At 48.2% G+C, this 22969-nt stretch overlaps 1 protein-coding gene across 1 annotated transcript in view; it reads right to left on the bottom strand.

Annotated features, from left to right (window-relative positions):
* Positions 1-477: 477 nt before the first annotated feature.
* LOC139405936 (forkhead box protein O6-like) overlaps positions 478-22969 on the bottom strand; it is a 36654-nt gene continuing 14162 nt past the window's right edge. Inside the window, exon 2 of the mRNA XM_071148389.1 lies at positions 478-3353. Coding sequence (XP_071004490.1) covers positions 1641-3353 — 1713 coding nt within the window. The 3' untranslated portion in view covers positions 478-1640. The remainder of the gene's footprint in view (positions 3354-22969) is intronic.

Genomic DNA, 22969 nt, shown 5'->3' with positions numbered 1-22969 from the left:
AAGGAGAGAGAGATAGGTTAAAGAAAGGAGAGAGAGAGAGGTTAAAGAAAGGAGAGAGAGAGAGGTTAAAGAAAGGAGAGAGAGAGAGGTTAAAGAAAGGAGAGAGAGAGAGATTAAAGAAAGGAGAGAGAGAGATTAAAGAAAGGAGAGAGAGAGAGGTTAAAGAAAGGAGAGAGAGAGAGGTTAAAGAAAGGAGAGAGAGAGAGGTTAAAGAAAGGAGAGAGAGAGAGGTTAAAGAAAGGAGAGAGAGAGAGGTTAAAGAAAGGAGAGAGAGAGAGGTTAAAGAAAGGAGAGAGAGAGAGGTTAAAGAAAGGAGAGAGAGAGAGAGATTAAAGAAAGGAGAGAGAGATAGGTTAAAGAAAGGAGAGAGAGAGAGAGATTAAAGAAAGGAGAGAGAGATAGGTTAAAGAAAGGAGAGAGAGAGAGAGATTAAAGAAAGGAGAGAGAGATAGGTTAAAGAAAGGAGAGAGAGAGAGATTAAAGAAAGGAGAGAGAGAGAGAGGTTAAAGAAAGAAAATGAAAAAAGCTAAAGAAAAAAAGCTGGCGCCACAAAGAAAAAATAAACCCTGGTTGAGGCAAGGTGATACGCCATTTCAAATTTTCTCTTCTGAATATTCCAAAGATTAAATCAATTGACATAATGACAGAATGCAACTGACTAATATAACATACATTTTGACTTGCACAGTCAAGTAAAGCACCAGATTATAGTTTTCAATTAGGTCAGTGAGGAGGCACAGGTTGTTGTAAGAGTCTTTCCCAAAATGTAGAATTTGACTAATACGAGCCAACGACAAAGAGACCAAATAAGCAATCAATCAGAAATCTTTGCTGACATTTTCCCTGCTTCCCACTGGCAGTAAACGTAGCAGCATAGCAACCCCCATTATACATCTATGCCACAAATGTATCTACAGATTCTGATTCTTGCACTTTCTTTATTTGTTCAGCAAAATGATATGTCAAATACCGTACCCGCCTTGCAAACAGCCAAACTCTGCATGAATTTGCCTTCTACGTGAGCAGTCCTGGGTCCAAATACCATTTGAGATATTTAAAATCCGTTCAGCTTTTGCTGTAGTCTGCCTGGAGCGCAAGATAGGCGGGGTTTGCACTTTTGCGACAATTCTATTGGTTCCATTGCACCAGGCAAACTCAATCAAGCCCAGATAAAGTGATGGAAAGGATTTTGAATAGTATTTGAACCCAGGTCTGTTTGTGAGTGAGCTGTGGAGTCTGACCCACTTTTTTTAAAGTGCTTGGTGAGTTCAGGTCTCATGATAGTAGATGAGAAAGGAACAAGGTTGGGAAACAACACAGTTGAGATTGTCATCACAGTATACAGCTGATGTGAGAAAAACCAATGTGACATGAGCTACAATATCCAGAGGGAGTCCGGGCAGGGAGGGACAGGGGCTTTTTATAACACAACACAGAAAGGTATGGGAAGTGAGTGACAGTGTTTGTCCCATCTCCTCTGTTTTCAGTCCAGGAATGACACAGTCAAGCACAGTGCTCCCCAACATGTTAGTGGGAGGGGGTGGAGTCTGTCTATCTGAGGGGCGGTGAGGGCTGGCCTGCAGCACTCTGGGTAGTGGAGTCTTTTCTGAGGCCTGCCCGGAAGCACTCCGGGAAACGTCTCAGCCGGGCACCCAGCTCTGGTTGTTGTGGGCTTGCTGAGGACCTGCCAGTCCACTCATGCCCACCCCCACCCCCATCCCCATTCCGAACCCCACCCCCTGGGCCAAGGAGCTGTCAAAGTTGAAGTCCATTTCCTCTCCGGAGTCCATGATATCGTGGAGGAGGATGGACTCCACGTCGCAGTCCAAGCTCCCGTGGAAGATATCCAGGTCCAGATCAGCTGGTAGTCTCTCGTGGGGGTGAGGCTGGTGGTATGAGCTACCATGGTAGCTGCCTCCTGTGCCACCTCCCACCATGCCCCGTTGGTGGTGGTACAGTCCACTGCCCATTCCTTGGTGTTGGGGGCTGGGGTAAGTGTTGTGGCAGGGGTGCGAGGGGTGGGGGGCGGTGGCCAGGTGGCAGGAGTCCTGAGGCATCCCCAGCATGCCGGCCGGGTTGGGTGGCAGGGTGGTGGAAGCGGGGAGGTGGGCGTGGGACGGGGGGCTGTAAAGATAGGGGGCTTTGTGGCTGTAGGGCTGGAGGTGGCCACTGCTGATGCGTGGGGCCAGGGCTGGGGCTGGGGCTTGAGTCGGTGTGTGCGTTGTGTGGTTGCTGTGGTTCTGACTGAGGTTGTGGCCAAGATGAGGAGAGTTGTGGTTGTGGTTGGTCACAGGGTTGAGGTTACGACTCTGAGTACCGTTGTGGCCGTTGTGGGTGTGAGCAGAGTTGTGGTTTGTGTGGCTGCCATTGTGACTGTGTGCTGCATGTCCGTTGTGTCCGGAGTGATGGCTGTGACGGGTGGAGCTCACTCCGTTCGTGGAGGGCCCCATCATGGGGTGGTCATCTCTCTCCTGGCCCAGTATTATGTCCTTGGCACAGTACTGCTGTGGAACTCCGGGGCCTCCTGTCAGCAGGCTCTGCAGGGCGTTGGTCCCTGAGTAGGCCCGCATGGTACCGCCGAAGCTAGCAGGCTTATTCTCCTGGATGGTCTGCATGGGTGAGTGGTGGTGCAGCATGCCCATCCCAGCCTGGCTGTAGACCGCGCCGCAGTACGAACCCTGACCTTTAACCCCAGGGTTGTAATGATAGACCGGGGGAAGTTTGTGGCCTGCCGCTGGGTGAGGATGATGATGGTGGTAGCCTTCCTCCAGGAGCCTCTCCTCCAGGCAGATCGCCCCCGTGAGATTAGCCAGCTGGGGCAATTGCTCCACGGTTGGACAGTGGCCTCCCGCGGCCCCCATGGCCGGGGAACGGGCGCTGGATGAGGGGGAGGGGTAGAGGTGGGGCGAGGCCGAGCAGGAGAGCCCGCCTTCCTCTGACTCCTCCAGCTCGACCTCGGCCAGGATGGGCGAGAGGCGCCCGCTCAGGGTGGAAGTAGACGAACTAGCCCGGGAGTGGAGCTCCGTCCAGGCGTCAAACTCTCCTTCCACACCCCCAGCTCCCCCTATGTTGCCTGGGAGAACCTTCCCCGGTGGGCTACCCTGCTCAGGGGAAGCCTGGAGCCCCACTTGAGCCCCAGAACCAATCCCCGGCCTGCCCACCCTCTTGCGGCTGACCCGGCCCTTGCTCTTCAGGTACTTGGTGCTGTTGTCCATGGAGACGGTTCGCCGGCGAGGGGCCTTGCCCATCTTGCCCCCCTCAGGGTTGAGCATCCACCAGGAGGACTTACCCGTGCCTTCGTTCTGCACCCGGATGAAGCGCGTGTGGAGGGACAGGTTGTGTCGGATGGAGTTCTGCAGACATAGATAGAGATATATATAGAGAGGGGGGGGAGAGAGAGGGGGGGGGGGCAAGAGAGAGCGAGAAAGGGGGCGAGAGAGAGAGTGAGAGAGGGGGCGAGAGAGAGAGAGAGATTGATTTAGAGTGCACGTTACGTTGTTCATCGTATTATGTACGGTAAGAATTTTCACCGTTTATTAACACACTGGATCCCACCGCTGCCACCTAACGTCACACTTTAGCTCTGGGTGACGACAGCGTGTGACTTTCAGGCCTACGAGTACTGGCCGCCTTTGTGCGTGTCCCAGAACTCCTCAACTGTAGACATCAGCTGAATCAAGTATGCATATGACCATTTACATTTGAAACAACTGTCTGTCGGAGAGGAAACTAGAGTGCCAGCGACTTTGACGACGTGCAACCTGCCAATCTGATCCGAAGCCTGCTGCTCCATACTGATGACTGTTTAAAGGTTTATCTCACACACATTGATGCCACTGGGGAGTGTGTGGATTCCCCTTCCAAGAAGAGCTTCGCTGATCAATACGTACCAGACAGTTTGTGTTTATGCTCATAGAGCGGCTCTACACTCCCCATCCTGGGGCCACAAAAGACTTGCTAGTACCTTGTCGGCCCTCTAAACCGTAGACACCAGGGCCCAGTTTGTCTTGAAGTTATCTGTCCGAATTTCAACTACCGGATATGATTAAATGCGTAGAGTCAATTAATAGTCCATTCTGTTTTTATCAATTTAATCCTATCCGATAGGCGAAATCCAGATAGATGACTTTAGAAAAAAAATGGGCCCATAAATCAATTGCCTGGTAGGTAGTCCACAGGGGTATACTACAAAGCCGGATAAATGAGTTAGCCGGCTAACTTTGATAAGCAACCCGATAATAACTACCCATTTCTGAGTCATTAAGACATCGAAACTAAAACATGTGTTTCTGGTTGTCGAGTCAACTTAGACCATGTCCATTTCAAGGTTATCTTTCAAAAAAATTTTAACGTTTTTTTCAGAATGATTAGGTTAGCTGGCTAACTCAGTCTCTCTGTAACTCTCCTGCCTATTCACCATCATGGCGTCTACAAACTAGCTACTTGTGCCTTTACCAAACAGTAGGACTCGTGAAAATCTATTCTTCACTCTGTAGTCTAAACTGGAGTGAGCCAGACTCTTTGTATAATCTATCAGGTGAGAGTGCCAAAGATTGTCTGAACTGAAGACACTACGTCCACTTTATCTCATGTGAAGTGGAGGGTATTCCTCCCTCCTTCCCTCTGTCTCTTTCCTCACCACTTCTTCTCCTCTGCCTGGTAGATGTAAACTAATCCCTGGTTCGATGTGCCTGGCTGGGGATTGTGTTTGATGTGGCTGCCACTCTGGCCCAGCACCAACCATGTGGAGATGGATCGGGAGATTGAGCTAGGAGCTACCAGGGATAACGGATGGAGCCCACCAACTACCTCCTACCCACACAGACTCTCTCTATCGCCTTATTCTCATTCCGTCTCTCTATAACCGTCTCTTTCTCTCCACCTTCTCCCCTCTCTCTCTCTCTCTCCCCCCCTCTCTCTCTCTCTCTCTCCCCCCACCCTCTCTCTCTCTCTCCCCCCACCCTCTCTCTCTCTCCCCCCACCCTCTCTCTCTCTCTCCCCCCACCCTCTCTCTCTCTCTCTCTCTCCCCCCACCCTCTCTCTCTCTCTCTCTCTCCCCCCCCCTCTCTCTCCCCCCCCCCTCTCTCTCCCCACCTCTCTCTCTCCCCCCACCCTCTCTCTCTCTCTCTCTCTCCCCACCCCTCTCTCTCTCTCTCCCCACCCCTCTCTCTCTCTCTCCCCACCCCTCTCTCTCTCTCTCCCCTCTCTCTCTCTCTCTCTCTCTCTCTCTCTCTCTCTCTCTCTCTCTCTCTCTCTCTCTCTCTCTCTCTCTCTCTCTCTCTCTCTCTCTCTCTCTCTCTCTCTCTCTCTCTCTCTCTCTCTCTCTCCTTTATAGCCTCCTCTTCTCTAAGCGGTCTGCAAACTTGTTGCTTCTCTCCTTTCTTTTCATCCTCTTTCCTCCCTCTCTCCACGTCTCCTGTGTTTGTTAATATACTGCAGTCATTATTTACCGCTGAGAGAAAGATTTCACATTTTCTGTCCATTTCTTTCTCCACATTTCTTTTTTGGAACACTCAAATTCAGTGACAAACTCTCAATAGATGACTCTGTTCATTCACTTTCTCATTCCAAAAACAGACTAGACTTTTTCTTCAAGGCCAAGTGAAGGCCAAGTGAACACTGATAAATATTGACTGACAATAGTTGTTCTGTTCTGCTTTTGCTGTAGGCGTTATTCTGAAACTTGAACGGCAAAATGAAACCAAAGCACATAGTGTGGCTAAGCCTTACATTGGCACTATAGCACTATATTCCATTGTTTCAGATTGAGGTACAACGTCCATTGTGTCGCACATCATTTGTATTCACGGGCGAATGGCACAGTCTGAGTACACACAAATCAAATTGTGGAGCACCAACTGAAAAGCGGCGACTGACTGAATGCAGGTGATCTGTGAATGCCTCCCTTCGGTTGTCTCGCTGTGACACCTCGAGCATTGGGTAACCATGGCAACTGTTGGTAAACGTGCAGGAGAGGGAGTATATGATATTGTGGTGGGTAGAGCAGGGAGGCAGAGTAAGGGTAGGGGGGGGGGGGATTGGGGAGATGGTTGTTTGATGCTGCAGCTCTCTCTCTAACTCAAAGCAGTGTTTCTTGCATCTGGGCCATGCCAGTCCGTCGGGGATGCCCGGTCGGCGGTTAGGGGCGGGCGACTACGTGCCTGCGCCGACTACTACCCTTTTCACACTACCGTGCCGACCGGAACTGTACTGTGTTGGCTCACATATTTTCTTTTCACATGGATCTTTTCGGCACAGTTCAAGCAACTATGGAGGATACCCAACCAGCTCAAACAGCTTGGCTCAGCAAAGTTCGGTCCGGCTTGCTAGTGTAAAAAAGGTATACCTGTCTCTCCCACACCAGAACATTACCTTATCAGATCATGACAAATGCTGTCCAACAGGTTAGATGACAGGTTGATTGAAGGCCGAATGAAAATGAACCTCCTTCAATGGGACCAGACCGGTTGAAGCCGCTACCGCGTATGATATCTGATCTGTTCCAAACGTAGCATGTAGGATCAAAAAAAGTCCCCCGCTATAGACTTGGGAGAGGGATTTGAACATCATCCCCATGCCCTCTTTATCTGATGAATCCTGAATCCACCTGCTTAAGAGAGATTTAAGGGATTGGCTGTGTGCCCAACTGGCTCCCTATGCTCTATATAATGCACTACTTTTGACCAGGGGCCATAGGGCTCTGTTCAAAAGTGGAGCACTATATAGGGACTGCGGTGCCATTTGGGACACAGCCATCGCGTGGGTAAGTTGGCCATGATGGCGTAGTCAGCTAGCTGTTTGCTTCCTGTCTGCCAGCCTTTCTGTTTTGTTTTCAAACCCGGGGTTTCTCAGTAGTAGTCATCCTGTTTGGGTGTGGGTTTAGGGACTGAGAATAGCCCTGCCAGGTTACAGGTGTCCCTCCCTGTGTTGGTGTAGCCTAGCCCTGGCCTCTCGCCCAATCTCGGCCTGAGTCAGGGGAAATATGGCCGGCCCATGCCCCACTCACTCACGCCCCTAAAACAGGCAGTCGCAGGCAGCCGGTGCTAATCCCGCTCCATCCTGAGTAATCCCAGACAATCCCGAGCTAATCCTGGAGTTGATTCAGGGGCACTCCCAGCTGGGCGTCTCACACCGTCCACTGTCAGGTCATCGTGTGCATCGTATGATCCAATGGGAGGAGGAGGATGAGGGGGCAGACTACGGAGATTCCTTTGTTAAGCAACCTGTCCATGTAAGACAATGAGAAGAAAGGCCATGATCTACAAGGCCATGTAAATACAACCACCCTTTCAATTTCCTATCTGACAGAGCTAAGCGGAATGCCTCACTCTGAGTTTGTCCTTGAGGGTGGTTTTTTCCATACTTCTCCCCACAGGCTTACAACAGAATAAAATTGAAAACATTATTCTCTATTAAATATTCATCAAATGTTTCTTCAGCCCCCTGGCTTTCAGGACCAGACAAATGAAGGGAAGCACACAAAAACACACAATGACACGGAACACACATTGCAACCCTTGGTCCGATCTCCTATTGAAATCAGGCCCATTGATACAATACATATTGTGGAAGGCTAAGACACAAATGTATTGCCTGATCCCATCCAACTTAAGTAAACAGACTTGCTGTTGTCAAATCAAACTTCTATGGAAATGTATATATCACAGTGGGTTTTTAAACAACAACAACGGGTTTTCAGTAGCCTTGCACTGTTATTTGTGAAAAGGGCATCTGTCCGATTTATAGAACAATTGTAGCCCGTGGAAGACTGTGTAGCACATATAAATATAATTACTAGAATGGTAAAGCCCCTCAGACCACATCAAGTTCACAGCACACTCATGGCTACATTCAATACGGCAGCCGGTTCACCCTTCACATAAGTAACATTGACTTGAATGGGAATTGCCCTTTCTAGTAATTCTATTTCTATGGTGTGGCACTCCGATGGCCCCAGAGAAACAATCGGCTTGAGATCAACTCTCATTAGAGCCCACGATCCTGATACCTGACTTACGTCTTCTTCATTCGCTCTGTACCAAGCCACTCTACCACAGCCTCTTTGCCCGCAGATTAAGTTTAAGACCCATTAACCCGCTCAAATCGGACACGTTCACTCTCTTTCCGACACAGGTGGCCTTAGAGCAGCAGAAAGGGATTTTTCCTTTTTCCAAGACCGGGGTACTTGTTCAAAGTCAATCCAATAGAGACTACAAGACTTCCTGTTTTGGATCGACCGAGCTTTTGTTCATGTTCCGAGAATGAACAAAAACAAAACGGGCCCTGGTCATGGTAAATAATTCTCTTTCAAACCCTTTAATTTGCCCCTCAGCGTTCTGGCCATTCACATTGATTCCTGCTCAGTCCTCCCTCCACACACCCACTGAGTTTGATTTTTGGAATCTGGAGTAGGCAGTTCGACTTGGCGAATCGATTCAACTTAATAGCCTTCAATGCTAAGGCTTGGCTTTAGACACATCAAGGTCTGCCTGTCTGTAGGAAGATATTCTATTGGACTCTCCTTGTGAAGGTGATTATGGCTCCTTTCCAATGCTCTTGCTCGAGGGAACCCCCGTGTGAGTTAGTGTGAGTAGGGTGAACGCGCCCAGTTGCCCAGCCTGGCGCAATGCCAATGTGTGTCCCTTGTGCCGCCACTCCCAGGGTAGCAATCTGCCATTAAGACTGTGGTGAGCGGGGTGGTGGGGCAATAGACCGTCTGGGTTGGCTTGACTGGCAAGGCGGGCAGCTGGGATAGAGGGGGGTAAGGGGGTGGGAATGGTAGGTATAGTATAGAGCCCAATGTGTGAGAACCCTCAGAGCCACACAATGGGCTGCCCTCAAAATGGGGCCCCTCTACCCCCCACATACTCACAAGAGGGGATAGAAGAAACAGGTCAAACTGTACAGGGCCCGTCTTGTGTAGAGAGGGTGTACTCATTCAAATTGAACCGAGTGACGAGCCCAAAGACAAGAGGGCTCGCATGGGAACGCCAAAAGAAACCACTCACCCGGTTCAAATAACTTAAAAGGGTTGGATGACTGGCATGTTCGTTCTGCAAAGACGAGCGTCTGTCTGGAAGCTGTTTACCGCCATTCGCCATGTACTCATTCGGTGTTTATCAATCCCATTTCATACAGAAAGCAGCCATTATGCTCCTCTGCTGTCTATGGGTATCTCTTCATAGCACACCATTCATTAGATAAGCACAAATCAAGGGGGACCAGGAGAGGCTCTGGCTGTGTTTATTGTGATGCCTGTTTGTGCCTCTGCAGAAGGGGGGGGGGGGTGGAGGCTCAAACACAAGCAGTTTTGTTCAGGCAAAGGAATGAGTTTTGTCAGCTAAGCCTGTCTCCAGGCTATTGATGGAAATTAGCACTGGCTAAATATTCGTTTCCCGTGATTGATGTCACAGCTCGGCTTGTCCCCCTTTGAAGGGAAATAAAGAATTTAGAGGCGCATAGATTAATGGGAATCGGGGGGTTGGTGCATTCAGCCTTCTCTGTCTGCAGGGGTGGGGTGGAGTGGAGGGATGGGAGGGCTTCAAGGGTACGGAAGGGCCTAATGATAGATAAAATATGGCTCTATACGGAACAAAGCAGATACAGCACGCTATCCCAAGTGGCACAGGTACAGACAGGAACACAGATCTTGTTGCCTGCGAAGGAAGCCCAAAGTCAGACGATAATTCAAATCCCTTTAGAGGAGGAGAGCCTACTTTAAGGAGAGACAGATGGGCAGATGGACGAGCCTGATTCCTGGACTGTGCCCAAATTGGAACGATTCAAAAAACGAAGACCTCTTACTAGGAGTTGAGAAACTAACTTAGCCGCCACATGCCACAGGGGCGGCTGGTAGCCTTACGGTTAAGAGCGTTGGGCCAGTAACCGAAAGGCCTAGGTGAAAAATCTGGTGATGTGCCCTTGAGCAAGGCACTTAACCCTAATTGCTCCTATAAGTCGCTCTGGAGAAGATCGTCGGCTGATGACAAAAAAAAGTTGTCATGTATAATGCCATCCTCATTGCCATGGTCCAATGTATGTCCATAGGCACGGAATTATCAAGTAGATCTAGTTGTGTAGTCACGGCAAGCCCTGTCAGAAACCGAGGTTAGGAACCAGGCTGAGCTACATGGCAGACCATTGGCTACTATCTGTACCTAAGACATAGCCTGGAGAACCATTGCCATTAGAGCCTTACTAAGGCATGTTCCCCCTCTTACGACAATGCAAATCAATTTCAGAATTGCTATATCATCCCACACACCCCTCAGTGCCATTCCAAAGGGGAAAGAGGGAAAGTCAATTGAGAGTTTGAGCTGCCATGTGCCATGGTGCCCACAGTCAGGAAGTCTGTGGGGAGATGGTGTAATGGAATTGATGGGGGATTCCTGCTTGGCTGTGTTCTAATTGCAGCCAGTCCCTGGCAAATCACTGCCTGTATACTTCTATAAGCACCAAGGGGGATGGTTAGCGGTCGGGTGTGGAACTGTGGATCAAGGGCTGCACGAGCTTTGGCGGCTAAAAATAGCCGCTAACAGATTAGCAGACCATCTGAGACCAGGATAGGGGATCGGAAAATCCACCACGGCATGCCAGGGCGGTCTTGGCGGCTTTCCAGTTGGTCCGCGTGAGGGGGACACGACATCTATGACACCCACGCGACGAAAGCCTCCGCCTGGGCTCGTAATCACGTCTGACGCCCACGCCAAACGTGGGTAAGACCTGAGCCAGGGAGGGCACAAGGTGGGCACGTGCAAGAGGGTATGGTTTTCCACAGGGGCTATGGGAGTTCGGCTTCGCTTTCCCCTGTGAGGGTTCACAAAACAGGTGTAGTGGTTGGGCCACCTGTGGGGCCTGCTCACAGCTCACACTTCGACTAAAGTCTGGGGATCCATCAGACGCACATTTTCCACTGGGCCTGCCATCATGCACGTTTCTGGAGAGAGGCTTTTACAGCTTTTTGTTTGTTTGTATGTGTGTGTGTGTGTGTGTGTGTGTGTGTGTGTGTGTGTGTGTGTGTGTGTGTGTGTGTGTGTGTGCTTGAGTCAGGTCTTTTAACGGCCCACAGGCGGAGTGTGGATTTGATTATATTGAAACCACCCTCTGCCACAAAGAAACAGATGATGCAACAATGGAATCAATGCGGATGCGATTCTCTCCTCCTCTCACTCTACAACATAATCTCCTTCATAATAATAACAATCTCATTTCCCGCATTCTAAAGGTCAGCACACACCTCTGATCAGACTTTAATAAACATCATTTCTCGGGCTTTCATTTCATATCAGCAGAGCAGGGAACTCATTCGGCAGCGGTTGCCTTATGGCATGCAAAATTCATAGAATAGTCCCCTTTTAATTGCTTGCAATTTCATAGCGCAGAGACTAATGATCATCGCAATCAGATGGAAGCGTCCAAAGATTCAGAAAGACACGCACGCAGACATGCACGGATGCATCTTAAGCAGGCAGGCACGCACACACGCACACACAGTAGGGTATCCATCATGACTTGTGAGGTGCATATGATGTGAAGACCGAAACTTAGGCATGTCTACACGTATATCACATGCATCAGTCACGCAATAACACACAGCTTCTCCCTCACACGTTCATCTTCTCACATGTACTGGCAAACAAAATAGACGCACACACACTCTCTCTCTCACACACACACACACACACACACACACACACACACACACACACACACACACACACAAAGAGCCTGGCACAGTGGGCACGCTCATTACCGCAATGCCAAGCTACTAGTTGCTAAGGAGACCTGTGGGAGAGGGAGGCTCCTTGTTGCCATAGCAGCCGGCCTGCTCCCTGCCAACTATCCCCCGAGGGAAAGGCAGCTAAGGAGAGAGGTGGGGGGGGTGAAGTAGGGAGAGGTAGAGGGCACCCGTCTAATAGGGGAGAGGTGTTGGGGAACTTCATTAAACGCCCTGTGCAGCACACCAACCACTGCTCCTCAACAATATACATCACATGCTATACACACTTATTCAGAGATGCAGAAAGCTACACCCACCTATGATGTACACATGACATTGAAAAAGGTAAGTGTATATGTGGAATCTTAGGTCAAGAAAAGGCAGCTACAGAAGGAACGAGGGAAAAGAGAACAAAGGAGGATCAAAGAGGGTCTTGAATTTTGGTGTGAATGGAGAACGTTGGGGGATCTTAACTATGGCGGCGTTTGTTAACCATGGAGCCATCTTGAGATATTCCTTTATGTAAACGAATTGTTACCGCCGTCTCTTTGAGCCAATATGGCCATCCAGTGACAGCCGCCGGGTGATTGGTTGAGCCTTCTGTGTGACATCACTCCGAGCCCATACTGAAACACAAAATAATGACGGCCAATGTCTCTCCCCTCGAATCTAAAACCAGTAGTAACCACCAACTTCACTGACCGTTATATCTAATATTCCCACACCCCAAAAACATCAGCCGTTTTCTTATGAAACTAGCTAACATTAGCTAGACTGCGTCCAGACTCGGGAGTTCACCGGGCACATTGACAGGTCACATAGGCTTCAGGAGCTGGTTAGATATGCTTCCACCATGGACAACAACAACTGGCTACTAGTTCGTTTTCACCTAAATATGTTCATCTCATAGTTAGTTTATCCACTGACCACTGCATTTAGGAGGATAGCGAAATTACTGAAATGTAGCTAGCTCACCAACTAATCGTAGATTTCCTATTCTTTGATAGATTTGGGTCAACTTGCTCATATCAAGCAGCAGACAGTTTGTGTAAAGGTAAAAATAACAATTAGTGGACTCGTTTTTGTGAATGACAAGACAGTGAAACTAAAATAGATGGGTGAGTCTTCAATTTATTTCACAATTAATGAAGTTGGGTTTCCCAAGTCATTCAGTGCTTACTGCTTAGGCCGGCGACCAAGCTAAACAGACAGCTCTGCAGCGCATCTGTGTGACATCACACACCCAAGAAGTATCAACCAATCACCCAACGCAACTCATGAACATGAATGAACTTTGCCTCCAGCTATCCCACGAAAGGAAATGTCCAGTGAGCTCATTCCATCCACTTCCTGAAAATTCAGTCCATGAGAATGAACAAACAATGAATGATTTCAACTTCACATACAGCTAAGCTGTATATCCAACCCTACAGTACAACGGCTCAATGGGAACCTACCACACAACATACTCAAGGAAACATACTATAGCAGCATTCCTTCACAAAAACAAAAGCCCATACTGTAGAGTAAGAGAGTGCTCATTCAGGACTTACTCATCCCTCAAGAGATTGCTTAAACGGAGTACAGAGAGTGATATAGCGAAGTGATAATGCTGAGTTCATAGGTCAAGGTACCTTGCCTTTAACACTGAAGTGCATACACATACAGTAAGAGTGCCTTTCGTGGTGGAAAATGTATGAACCATGTTGCTTCCATGGAAATGAAATGGATTCTAGTTCTATGGTTGCTTGACCCTCAAGATTGGAAGTGCCAACCTACTGTATGAATGAGGAGCTTTATTGCCTAGTTTGATTCTCAATGGGGGGTGGCGGTGGTGAAGGGCACAGAACACCCTGTCTGCTGGGGTAACTTGTCTCACTGTCTAGACTAATGAGAGAAGGAGAGATACCCCTCTGAGTTAGGAGGAAAAGTGGAATGGGAGGGATTTCACCCCTCCTCCTCTGCCTTCTGCCTCCATTTCCCGAAACAAAAAGAGCCCAATTAAGTCAGTTTGAGTTAGGGTCTGGTGGTGTGTGTCTGTACATTTGTCTGTGAGTGTATGAGAGGAAAACAAGAGGGGAGGGGGGGGGGTCGTTCTCTCAATCTCTTACTCGCGTGGGAGAGAGAATGGGAGAGCAGCCAACCACAGAGAGAGAGAGAGAGAGAGAGAGAGAGAAAAACGCACTACTCTACAACAGAGAGAGAGAGAGAGAGAGAGAGAGAGAAACGCACTACTCTACAACAGAGAGAGAGAGAGAGAGAGAGAGAGAGAGAGAGAGAGAGAGAGAAACGCACTACTCTACAACAGAGAGAGAGAGAGAGAGAGAGAGAGAGAGAGAGAGAGAGAGAGAGAGAGAGAGAGAGAAACGCACTACTCTACAACATAAGCGGGGAAAAACTTGCTCTCAGCTCCTCCACGGGAGACGCTGAAATATTAATCAGTATGCTCCGGTCACAGACTCCTCTCCTCTGAATGCAATCGCTTCAAACCCCTTCCCTCCCTAATGAGTGGCTATGAGTGGGTTCATGAATGGCTAATGGACACAGATGGGGGGGGGGGGGGCTGATGGCGGGATAGATAGCGATGGGGGGGGAGTGCGGTATTGGTGGGGGATGTAGAGACATGCCGTGACCTTTTAAGAGGCTCCTGAAAACTTCATTACGACTATCCCCACTATTCCTCTTCTTGTTCCCTCAATCTTTCTTTCTCCCTCTCCATTTCTCATTCTCTGTCTCTCCCTCTGTTTCCTTCCTCTCTCTGTCTCTCCCTCTGTTTCCTTCCTCTCTCTGTCTCTCCCTGTTTCCTTCCTTTCTCTGTCTCTCCATCTATGTCTCTCCACCGCTCTCTCATCCATCTACCTTGCGCTCTCCCTGTTGGTGCGTGCTGACTGATAACCCTCTTACCCACACAACCCCTCAGAGCTATACTGTACACTGAAGTTTCAGTTCTAGGGCTATTTAAGGGCACTACACCAAACTACACACTTATGCTTTAATGAATGCACACAGCGTTCATGTCAAAATGAACATACTGTACATGCAGGCAAACGTATAAATAACCTACCAACATTAAAACTGCAATAGTCTGGGCCTCCCGGGTGGCGCAGTGGTCTAGGGCACTGCATCGCAGCTGTGCCACCAGAGACTCTGGGTTCTCGCTCAGGCTCTGTCGCAGCCGGCCGCGACCGGGAGGTCTGTGGGGTGACGCACAATTGTCCGGGTGAGGCCGGTAGGGATATCCTTGTCTCATTGCGCTCTAGTGACTCCTGTGGCGGGCAGGGCGCAGTGCGCGCTAACCAAGGTCGCCAGGTGCACGGTGTTTCCTCCGACACATTGGTGCGGCTGGCTTCCGGGTTGGATGCGCGCTGTGTTAAGAAGCAGTGCGGCTTGGTTGGGTTGTGTTTCGAAGGACGTGTGGCTTTCGACCTTTGTCTCTCCCAAGCCCGAACGGGAGTTGTAGCGATGAGACAAGATAGTAACTACTAACAATTGAATACCACGAAAAGGGGGAACATTCTTTTTTTTTTATGCAACTGCAGTAATGTTGCCTCCAAAACCCTTACATAGAAATGCCTCATATAGAATGTAAACATAGAAATGTTTCATATAGAATGTATCAGCTGTAGGGCTGTAAAGAAAACCACACAGGCCAGACAGTAGTAGCCCGAGAGTATCTGAAAGTGATGCAGTGTTACTTCAAGAGAGTCTCTCAGTAGAAAACCAATGCACTATTTCGGCCTTGTTGATTGGATTCGTAAAACCAAATGGGTAATAGATTTGGGATATACCCCCACATTGATGACACGGGTCGCACGGGTAGAGAAGTTTATGCACAAGTTTATGCACAATCCCCGATTCATTGAGAGGAGACAAAATAAATGGAAAAAATAAAGCAAAAGTGAAAACATTTCAATTCAGTGGATTTTCGAGGCTACTTATTGACTGTGAACCGTGCAGGAACGTTTTGAAAGTAGGACCACTTCAACTACTATTGGAACCTTAACTCACCCTAGCATTCTCCTCAACTCAAAGTGTACGAGACGCAATCGGCAGCACCTGAATGTATCACCTTTTTTGTTTGTGAAGTCGAGAGGGGATTAGTGAGCAGAAGAATGAGAAATGTGGGTTACTTCGTCTTCCCAGGACCCTCTGTTACCATAGAGGCCGTGTCTGGATTAGGAGCGGCTGGAGCTGCCAGCGTGCTGACGCAGATGCACACACTCCCCTGCTTAATCCACTCGCTAATTGGAGGAGTGGGCTCCTATTGGGCCTATGACCTAATTCTTGACCTAACCTCTCCCTCTCGGCAGCAGTTATGTCTGGGCGGGCCTACCGGATTACAGTTTGAGCGGGGAAATGAGACCTGGTTCATAAGGGTTCAATAGGTCTATGTTAGATTGTATGGGGCTGTATGAGACTGTATGGATGAATGGGGTCATGCTGCACGGGGACGTACGGTCTATTTATGGGTCTGGGTAGGGACGTATGGTCTATCTATGGGTCTGGGTAGGGACGTACGGTCTATCTATGGGTCTGGGTAAAGATGTATGGGATTGCACGAGGCAGGCCGGATTAGGGCAGGAAAATGAGACCTGGTTCACAGGAGGTATACAGGGCTGTATGGGCTTATGCTGCACTGAGACATATGTATGGGGCTGTGCAGGGTTGTAAGGGGATGTAGTAGGATGTATGGGGTCGTACTGCCCGAGGGCATACGGGGCTGTGTAGGGGAGTGTGGCAGGGTGACCGCATAGGCCAATGGGGATTATAGAGTCAGACTACAGTCATACACGGGTTGCTATAAGGCATACAGGATATATATTGTATTGCCTCCTCTACAGAGGGATGAAAGCACCATTATGTCTATTAGTACTGTTGAATGTGCTTGTATATATGTGTGTGTGTGTGTGTGTGTGTGTGTGTGTGTGTGTGTGTGTGTGTGTGTGTGTGTGTGTGTGTGTGTGTGTGTGTGTGTGTGTGTGTGTGTGTGTGTCGCCGCTTCTCCGAGAAGGGGCCTGCAGAGTTTCCGCCTGAGTGGTACTGTCAGTGGGTATCACTCAGCCCGGCTGTGTGGCAAGACGCGTGGATCATTAGCAGAGACGGAGAGAGAGAGAGAGAGAAGAAGGAACGGAACGCAGGAGAGAAAGAAGGCAGAGAGAGACTGAGTCGGGCAGCGCGTCTTAATGTCCGTCTTGAGAGCATTATACATGGCGCTGCACTCTCCTCTCAGTCACGTAATCACCCCAACGTAAAAGCAGAGACTCAGCCCCCCCCCCATCTCCTCTGTCACTCTCTCTCTCTCCCCCTCCACCCCCTGTCCCTCCACATCTCTTTCCTCCTCGTTCACACCGTTCATTCACTTCATCTTCATTATCGCTTTGTATCTCTCCCTTGCTCCAAATCTATCGCTCCCACTTTCTCCTGATTGCTTGCACGTCATTTTTTTCTTCCCTCGTTCCAATCTCCCCATGCTCTCCAACCCTGTAGCCTTCGCGTTCATTTCCTCTCTTTCCCTCTTTCTCCATCAGTGTCACTTGCCTGCAATCTGGTCCACGGCGCTACGTAGCTACTGCTCTATGTCTTCAGACACATGCGTAGACACAGACCGACACACGGACACACACGCACACGCACACACACACACACACACGTCTCTACTACGCACTCTTTCATTCCTCAAATGTTTTCCCAATGTTCTCCTTCCTTCGCTCTGGGGCTATGCCCAGTGCAGAGATGCCCGACGCTAAATGTTGAAAACAACATGGATGACATTTACTAGGATAATGGTAAACATTTGCCTGTATCCTTCTACATACAGTGCCTTGCGAAAGTATTCGGCCCCCTTGAACTTTGCGACCTTTTGCCACATTTCAGGCTTCAAACATAAAGATATAAAACTGTATTTTTTTGTGAAGAATCAACAACAAGTGGGACACAATCATGAAGTGGAATGACATTTATTGGATATTTCAAACTTTTTTAACAAATCAAAAACTGAAAAATTGGGCGTGCAAAATTATTCATCCCCTTTACTTTCAGTGCAGCAAACTCTCTCCAGAAGTTCAGTGAGGATCTCTGAATGATCCAATGTTGACCTAAATGACTAATGATGATAAATACAATCCACCTGTGTGTAATCAAGTCTCCGTATAAATGCACCTGCACTGTGATAGTCTCAGAGGTCCGTTAAAGCGTAGAGAGCATCATGAAGAACAAGGAACACACCAGGCAGGTCCGAGATACTGTTGTGAAGAAGTTTAAAGCCGGATTTGGATACAAAAAGATTTCCCAAGCTTTAAACATCCCAAGGAGCACTGTGCAAGCGATAATATTGAAATGGAAGGAGTATCAGACCACTGCAAATCTACCAAGACCTGGCCGTCCCTCTAAACTTTCAGCTCATACAAGGAGAAGACTGATCAGAGATGCAGCCAAGAGGCCCATGATCACTCTGGATGAACTGCAGAGATCTACAGCTGAGGTGGGAGACTCTGTCCATAGGACAACAATCAGTCGTATATTGCACAAATCTGGCCTTTATGGAAGAGTGGCAAGAAGAAAGCCATTTCTTAAAGATATCCATAAAAAGTGTTGTTTAAAGTTTGCCACAAGCCACCTGGGAGACACACCAAACATGTGGAAGAAGGTGCTCTGGTCAGATGAAACCAAAATTGAACTTTTTGGCAACAATGCAAAACATTATGTTTGGCGTAAAAGCAACACAGCTGAACACACCATCCCCACTGTCAAACATGGTGGTGGCAGCATCATGGTTTGGGCCTGCTTTTCTTCAGCAGGGACAGGGAAGATGGTTAAAATTGATGGGAAGATGGATGGAAACAAATACAGGACCATTCTGGAAGAAAACCTGATGGAGTCTGCAAAAGACCTGAGACTGGGACGGAGATTTGTCTTCCAACAAGACAACGATCCAAAACATAAAGCAAAATCTACAATGGAATGGTTCAAAAATAAACATATCCAGGCCAGAATGGCCAAGTCAAAGTCCAGACCTGAATCCAATCGAGAATCTGTGGAAAGAACTGAAAACTGCTGTTCACAAATGCTCTCCATCCAAGCTCACTGAGCTCGAGCTGTTTTGCAAGGAGGAATGGGAAAAAATGTCAGTCTCTCGATGTGCAAAACTGATAGAGACATACCCCAAGCGACTTACAGCTGTAATCGCAGCAAAAGGTGGCGCTACAAAGTATTAACTTAAGGGGGCTGAAAAATTTTGCACGCCCAATTTTTAAGTTTTTGATTTGTTAGGTCGCAAAGTTCAAGGGGGCCGAATACTTTCGCAAGGCACTGTAGTTGGGTCATGTTCATTAGGTACCAAAAGGATGAAAATAGTCTGAAACAGGTCAGGACTACATGGAGTTCTACAACAAGAAACACTCATTTACGTTTTCTGTTGCAAAATGTTTGGAAACATTTTCCGTAGCATGTCATAATGAACACTACCTGGGATTCATACAAGCACGGCACCAATTGTCCCCCATGCAATGGTGGCTTGCTTGCTTAGCAGGTTGAATAATTTCTTAGCGTACATCTGTTGGTGGTAGTGTTAGCATTTTGACACCCAAACAGATGATGAGATGCTGCATTTGTCCCTATGAAACATTTGCGAGACCGGCACAGAGCTGCCTAGCGTAGCCCAGCATTAGCCCCGCTAACACGGGAGCATAGTGAGGCTAAGTGATGCAATCTGGCCTGATGCCAATAGCGTTCTGAAACAGACTCAAGCCTCAGATGACATGCAGACAGAAAATTAGACGCATGTACGCCCACTCGCTGCTTGGGGAACCACGTGACTGCACAGGTGCAAATGGGGCTGGGTGGATAGAGGACAGAGAGTTTCGGCAAGTAGGCTACAAGACTGAACAGTGTATTTGAGGGATGACTGAGACAAAGATGGAATGATAAGAGTGGCTAGCGAGGGAGTGTGAAAAGGTGGCTAGATGAAGCAGCCTAGACGCCTCATGTACAAAAGACAGGCAATCACATTGAGACTGCACACACTCCCCTCCAAACATACACACACACACACACATCTGTCAACACTGCAAGCTCTCAACCATGTTTCAGCTGTCAATCCCCCCCTCACTTCCCCTCTCTTGCCCGAGAGTGCCGGCATCTGATCACCCCCCTTTCCCCATTCTCTTGTCAGCGTGTCACTCAGGCCTTCTAGGTCCCACCTTCCCACCTACGAGTTCATACCACCAGCCACCATCCTAGCCTGCTCTCCCGATTGACACACACACACACGAGTAACACAACCCAAAAACCTCTCCCTTATGACAAACGTACATTCACACACACACACACACACACACACACACACACACACACACACACACACACACACACACACACACACACACACACACACACACACACACACACACACACCTCTCTTCTACACCACTGATTTATTTGCCTCCCCAGTTGGTCCGTCTGCATGGATCACTTGTAAGGATTTTAGAAAATACTTTTGCTAAGCTGATTGCTAAGGGGGGGACAAATTAACGTCGCACAACTGCATAAAACCTTCTTGGGTCACGGTCTCCCTTATGTAATAGTGTGTGTCTGAGTTCCCGAAATACCACTCCCCCACACACACAGCCCCCGCCTCACCCCATTCACCCATTCTGTTCTAATTGAGGGATCTTTTTTCGGAAGCTGTTATTGCTCTCATTTAATTATTTATTTTGTCAGGAAGTACTGAGCAATCTGGTGGGATAAGAGAGGTTGTGTGTGTGTGTGTGTGTGTGTGTGTGTGTGTGTGTGTGTGTGTGTGTGTGTGTGTGTGTGTGTGTGTGTTTGTGTGTGTGTTTTACAGTAACTGTGACATACATTGACTGAGTCTAGACCAGTGAGTCTAGACCAGAGTAGAACTTGAGGTATATGTGTAGGGAAGACGGGTCTTTGTGTGCCTGTGGTTTTTTTATTTGCACGAAAGTAGGCTATATACTGTGTGAATTTTACAGTGAATATGTGATTTTGTGGATGTGTGCTTGTGTGCTTGTGTGTGTGTGTGTGTATGTGTGTATGAGTGTTTGCTTAACTATCCTTGTGGGTACCAGAAGTCCTCATAAGGATAGTAAAACAAGGAAAATTCAGACAAGTGGGGACATTGTGCCGGTTAGGATTCAAATTAGGTTTAGGGGTTACGGTTAGGTTTACGGTTAGGGGTTTGGGGTTAAGGTTAGACATAGGGTTAAGGTTAAGGTTATGGTTAGGTTAAGGTTAAATTTAGGGTTAGGGAAAATAGGATTTTAGATGGGAAGCAATTCTTTGGTCCCCACAAGGATAGCAATACAAAACTGTGTATGTGTGTCTGACTGTATGCATTTCTGAGTGCAGTGGGAGTGCACTAATGGACGCACACTTGAGATGAAGTGCGCAGAGTAGCTGAAGTGCAGCCAAGTCTGGCTTCCAGTCCTGCTTGGAAGCTCTAATCCACTCATCCTCATCTCCCTCTCCTTCTCTGTCTCTGTCTCTCTCTCTCTCTCTCACACACACACACACACGCACACACACACACACACACACACACACACGTCTGTTCTCTCTCTCTCTTCTGAATCCTCTCCCAAATGACAAAAGATCATGGATCCATATACCAACCCTGACCTATCTATCCCCTCTTCCCTGTCCTCTGCAAGGCGATGGAGTGAACAAGGGAAAGGAGGACAACACGGAACAAGCAGTGACCTTTACCATACTCTCACTGCCTCAGGACACTAAGGAGAGGTTAGGTTAGCAACATGACTGAGCGTCTTACCTCTACGCATGGGGCGTGTCTCAATAGACTCAAGTAGCATTGTCTGACATACCGGGTATATTAGTCTGAAGTAGCATCGTCTCCTAGCCTTCTCTCCTTTTGTATGTACTGACGGAAAAAACAAAGGATAGGAGAGATCAAACAGTTTAAACCTGCTTCAATGTGTCCACCGAATGAAGGGGACGAGAGAAGGAGACAAACTATTGAGATGCACCCCATTGTCAAAAAACTTTTTGGTAGGTGTAGCTGTCAAGTCCTGCCAAGACCTCAGTCTGGAACAATCCTTGAAGCTCTCTGGTACACTCGTACTAAAAAGATAGAACCGTAAAAGGTTATACAGCTGTCCCTGTAGAAGAATCCTTTTTGGGGTCCACGTAGAATCCTTTTTACCAAAGGTTCTTCTTTAGTAGAACCATAAAGGTTCTCTTACAGGGACCGCCAAAGAACCCTTTATGGTTATTTCCCGGATACATCAGACTGGATGTGGTCACAGGCGACTATAGCAACTATAGGCCGCAAACTCACAATGGAAGACGTCAGACAGACACAACTCTAAGACTGGCATTTACGGAGAAGAAAAGCGAGGCGTTTATCATGTTAGTTGTAGTAATAAAAGAATGACTGAAGGAGAGAAAGAAGGAGAGATGAAACAGGACATCAAAAGAGGATGAAAGGAGAGGGAATAAATGAGCGAGGGATGGGGAAATGAGTGGTAAAAAGGGGTACTTTGGCGAGGAGGAATGAAAGTGACTGAAAGTGTGAAATTGAGCAAGAGAGGAGAGAAGTGAATGGATTGAGTGACAGGAAGTGGGTGTGTGAGAGAAGGAAAGCCCAATATACGAGGGAAACGGAGTCAGAAGAAGAGAGCGGGAGAAAAAAGCTAGAGAGAGAAACACAGGGAGATGGAAACAGAGAGAGAAAAAAAGCCCAAGATACAAAGAGAGAGCAAAAGAGAGAGGGAGAGAGAAAAATAGTAAGAGAGAGAGACAGAAGCAGAGAGAGACGCATGTAGAGAGACTGAAACTGAGGGAGACATACGTGCTGGGTTCATTCCGGGCTATCTGCTGGCTCTGAGTTCAGCCCTCCTCACACAGTCAGAATACTAAACACTAGACCCCGCATCCTGACCTTACATTCATCCCCACTGACACACAAATCCAGTTAGGACAGTCAAATTTCAGCCCCTGATGTCTAGCCGGCCTGCTGGTCACCGCTAACCTCCCTCACCATCCCTGCTGCTACAGTCCCTACTAGGGTTGGAAAATTCCCTAAAATGCACTGTTTTTTTGTGAAGAATTCCAGGTTGGAGAATTCCTTCAGAGCTCATTCCCTGCCGATTCCAGAAATCCTTCAAAGAGGATTTCTGAAAAAACAGTGAACTTTGAAAACATTTGGGGATTTTGGCAACTATACCCCTACCCCCAGTGAACAGAGCCCCCCAATGTAGTACCGTAGGCTGAAGT

The sequence above is a fragment of the Oncorhynchus clarkii genome, chromosome 3, assembly GCF_045791955.1.
Source record: "Oncorhynchus clarkii lewisi isolate Uvic-CL-2024 chromosome 3, UVic_Ocla_1.0, whole genome shotgun sequence".
Taxonomy (NCBI): domain Eukaryota; kingdom Metazoa; phylum Chordata; class Actinopteri; order Salmoniformes; family Salmonidae; genus Oncorhynchus; species Oncorhynchus clarkii.
Note: the sequence above shows the minus strand (reverse complement) of the source record. Positions and strands in the feature narration are given on the sequence as shown.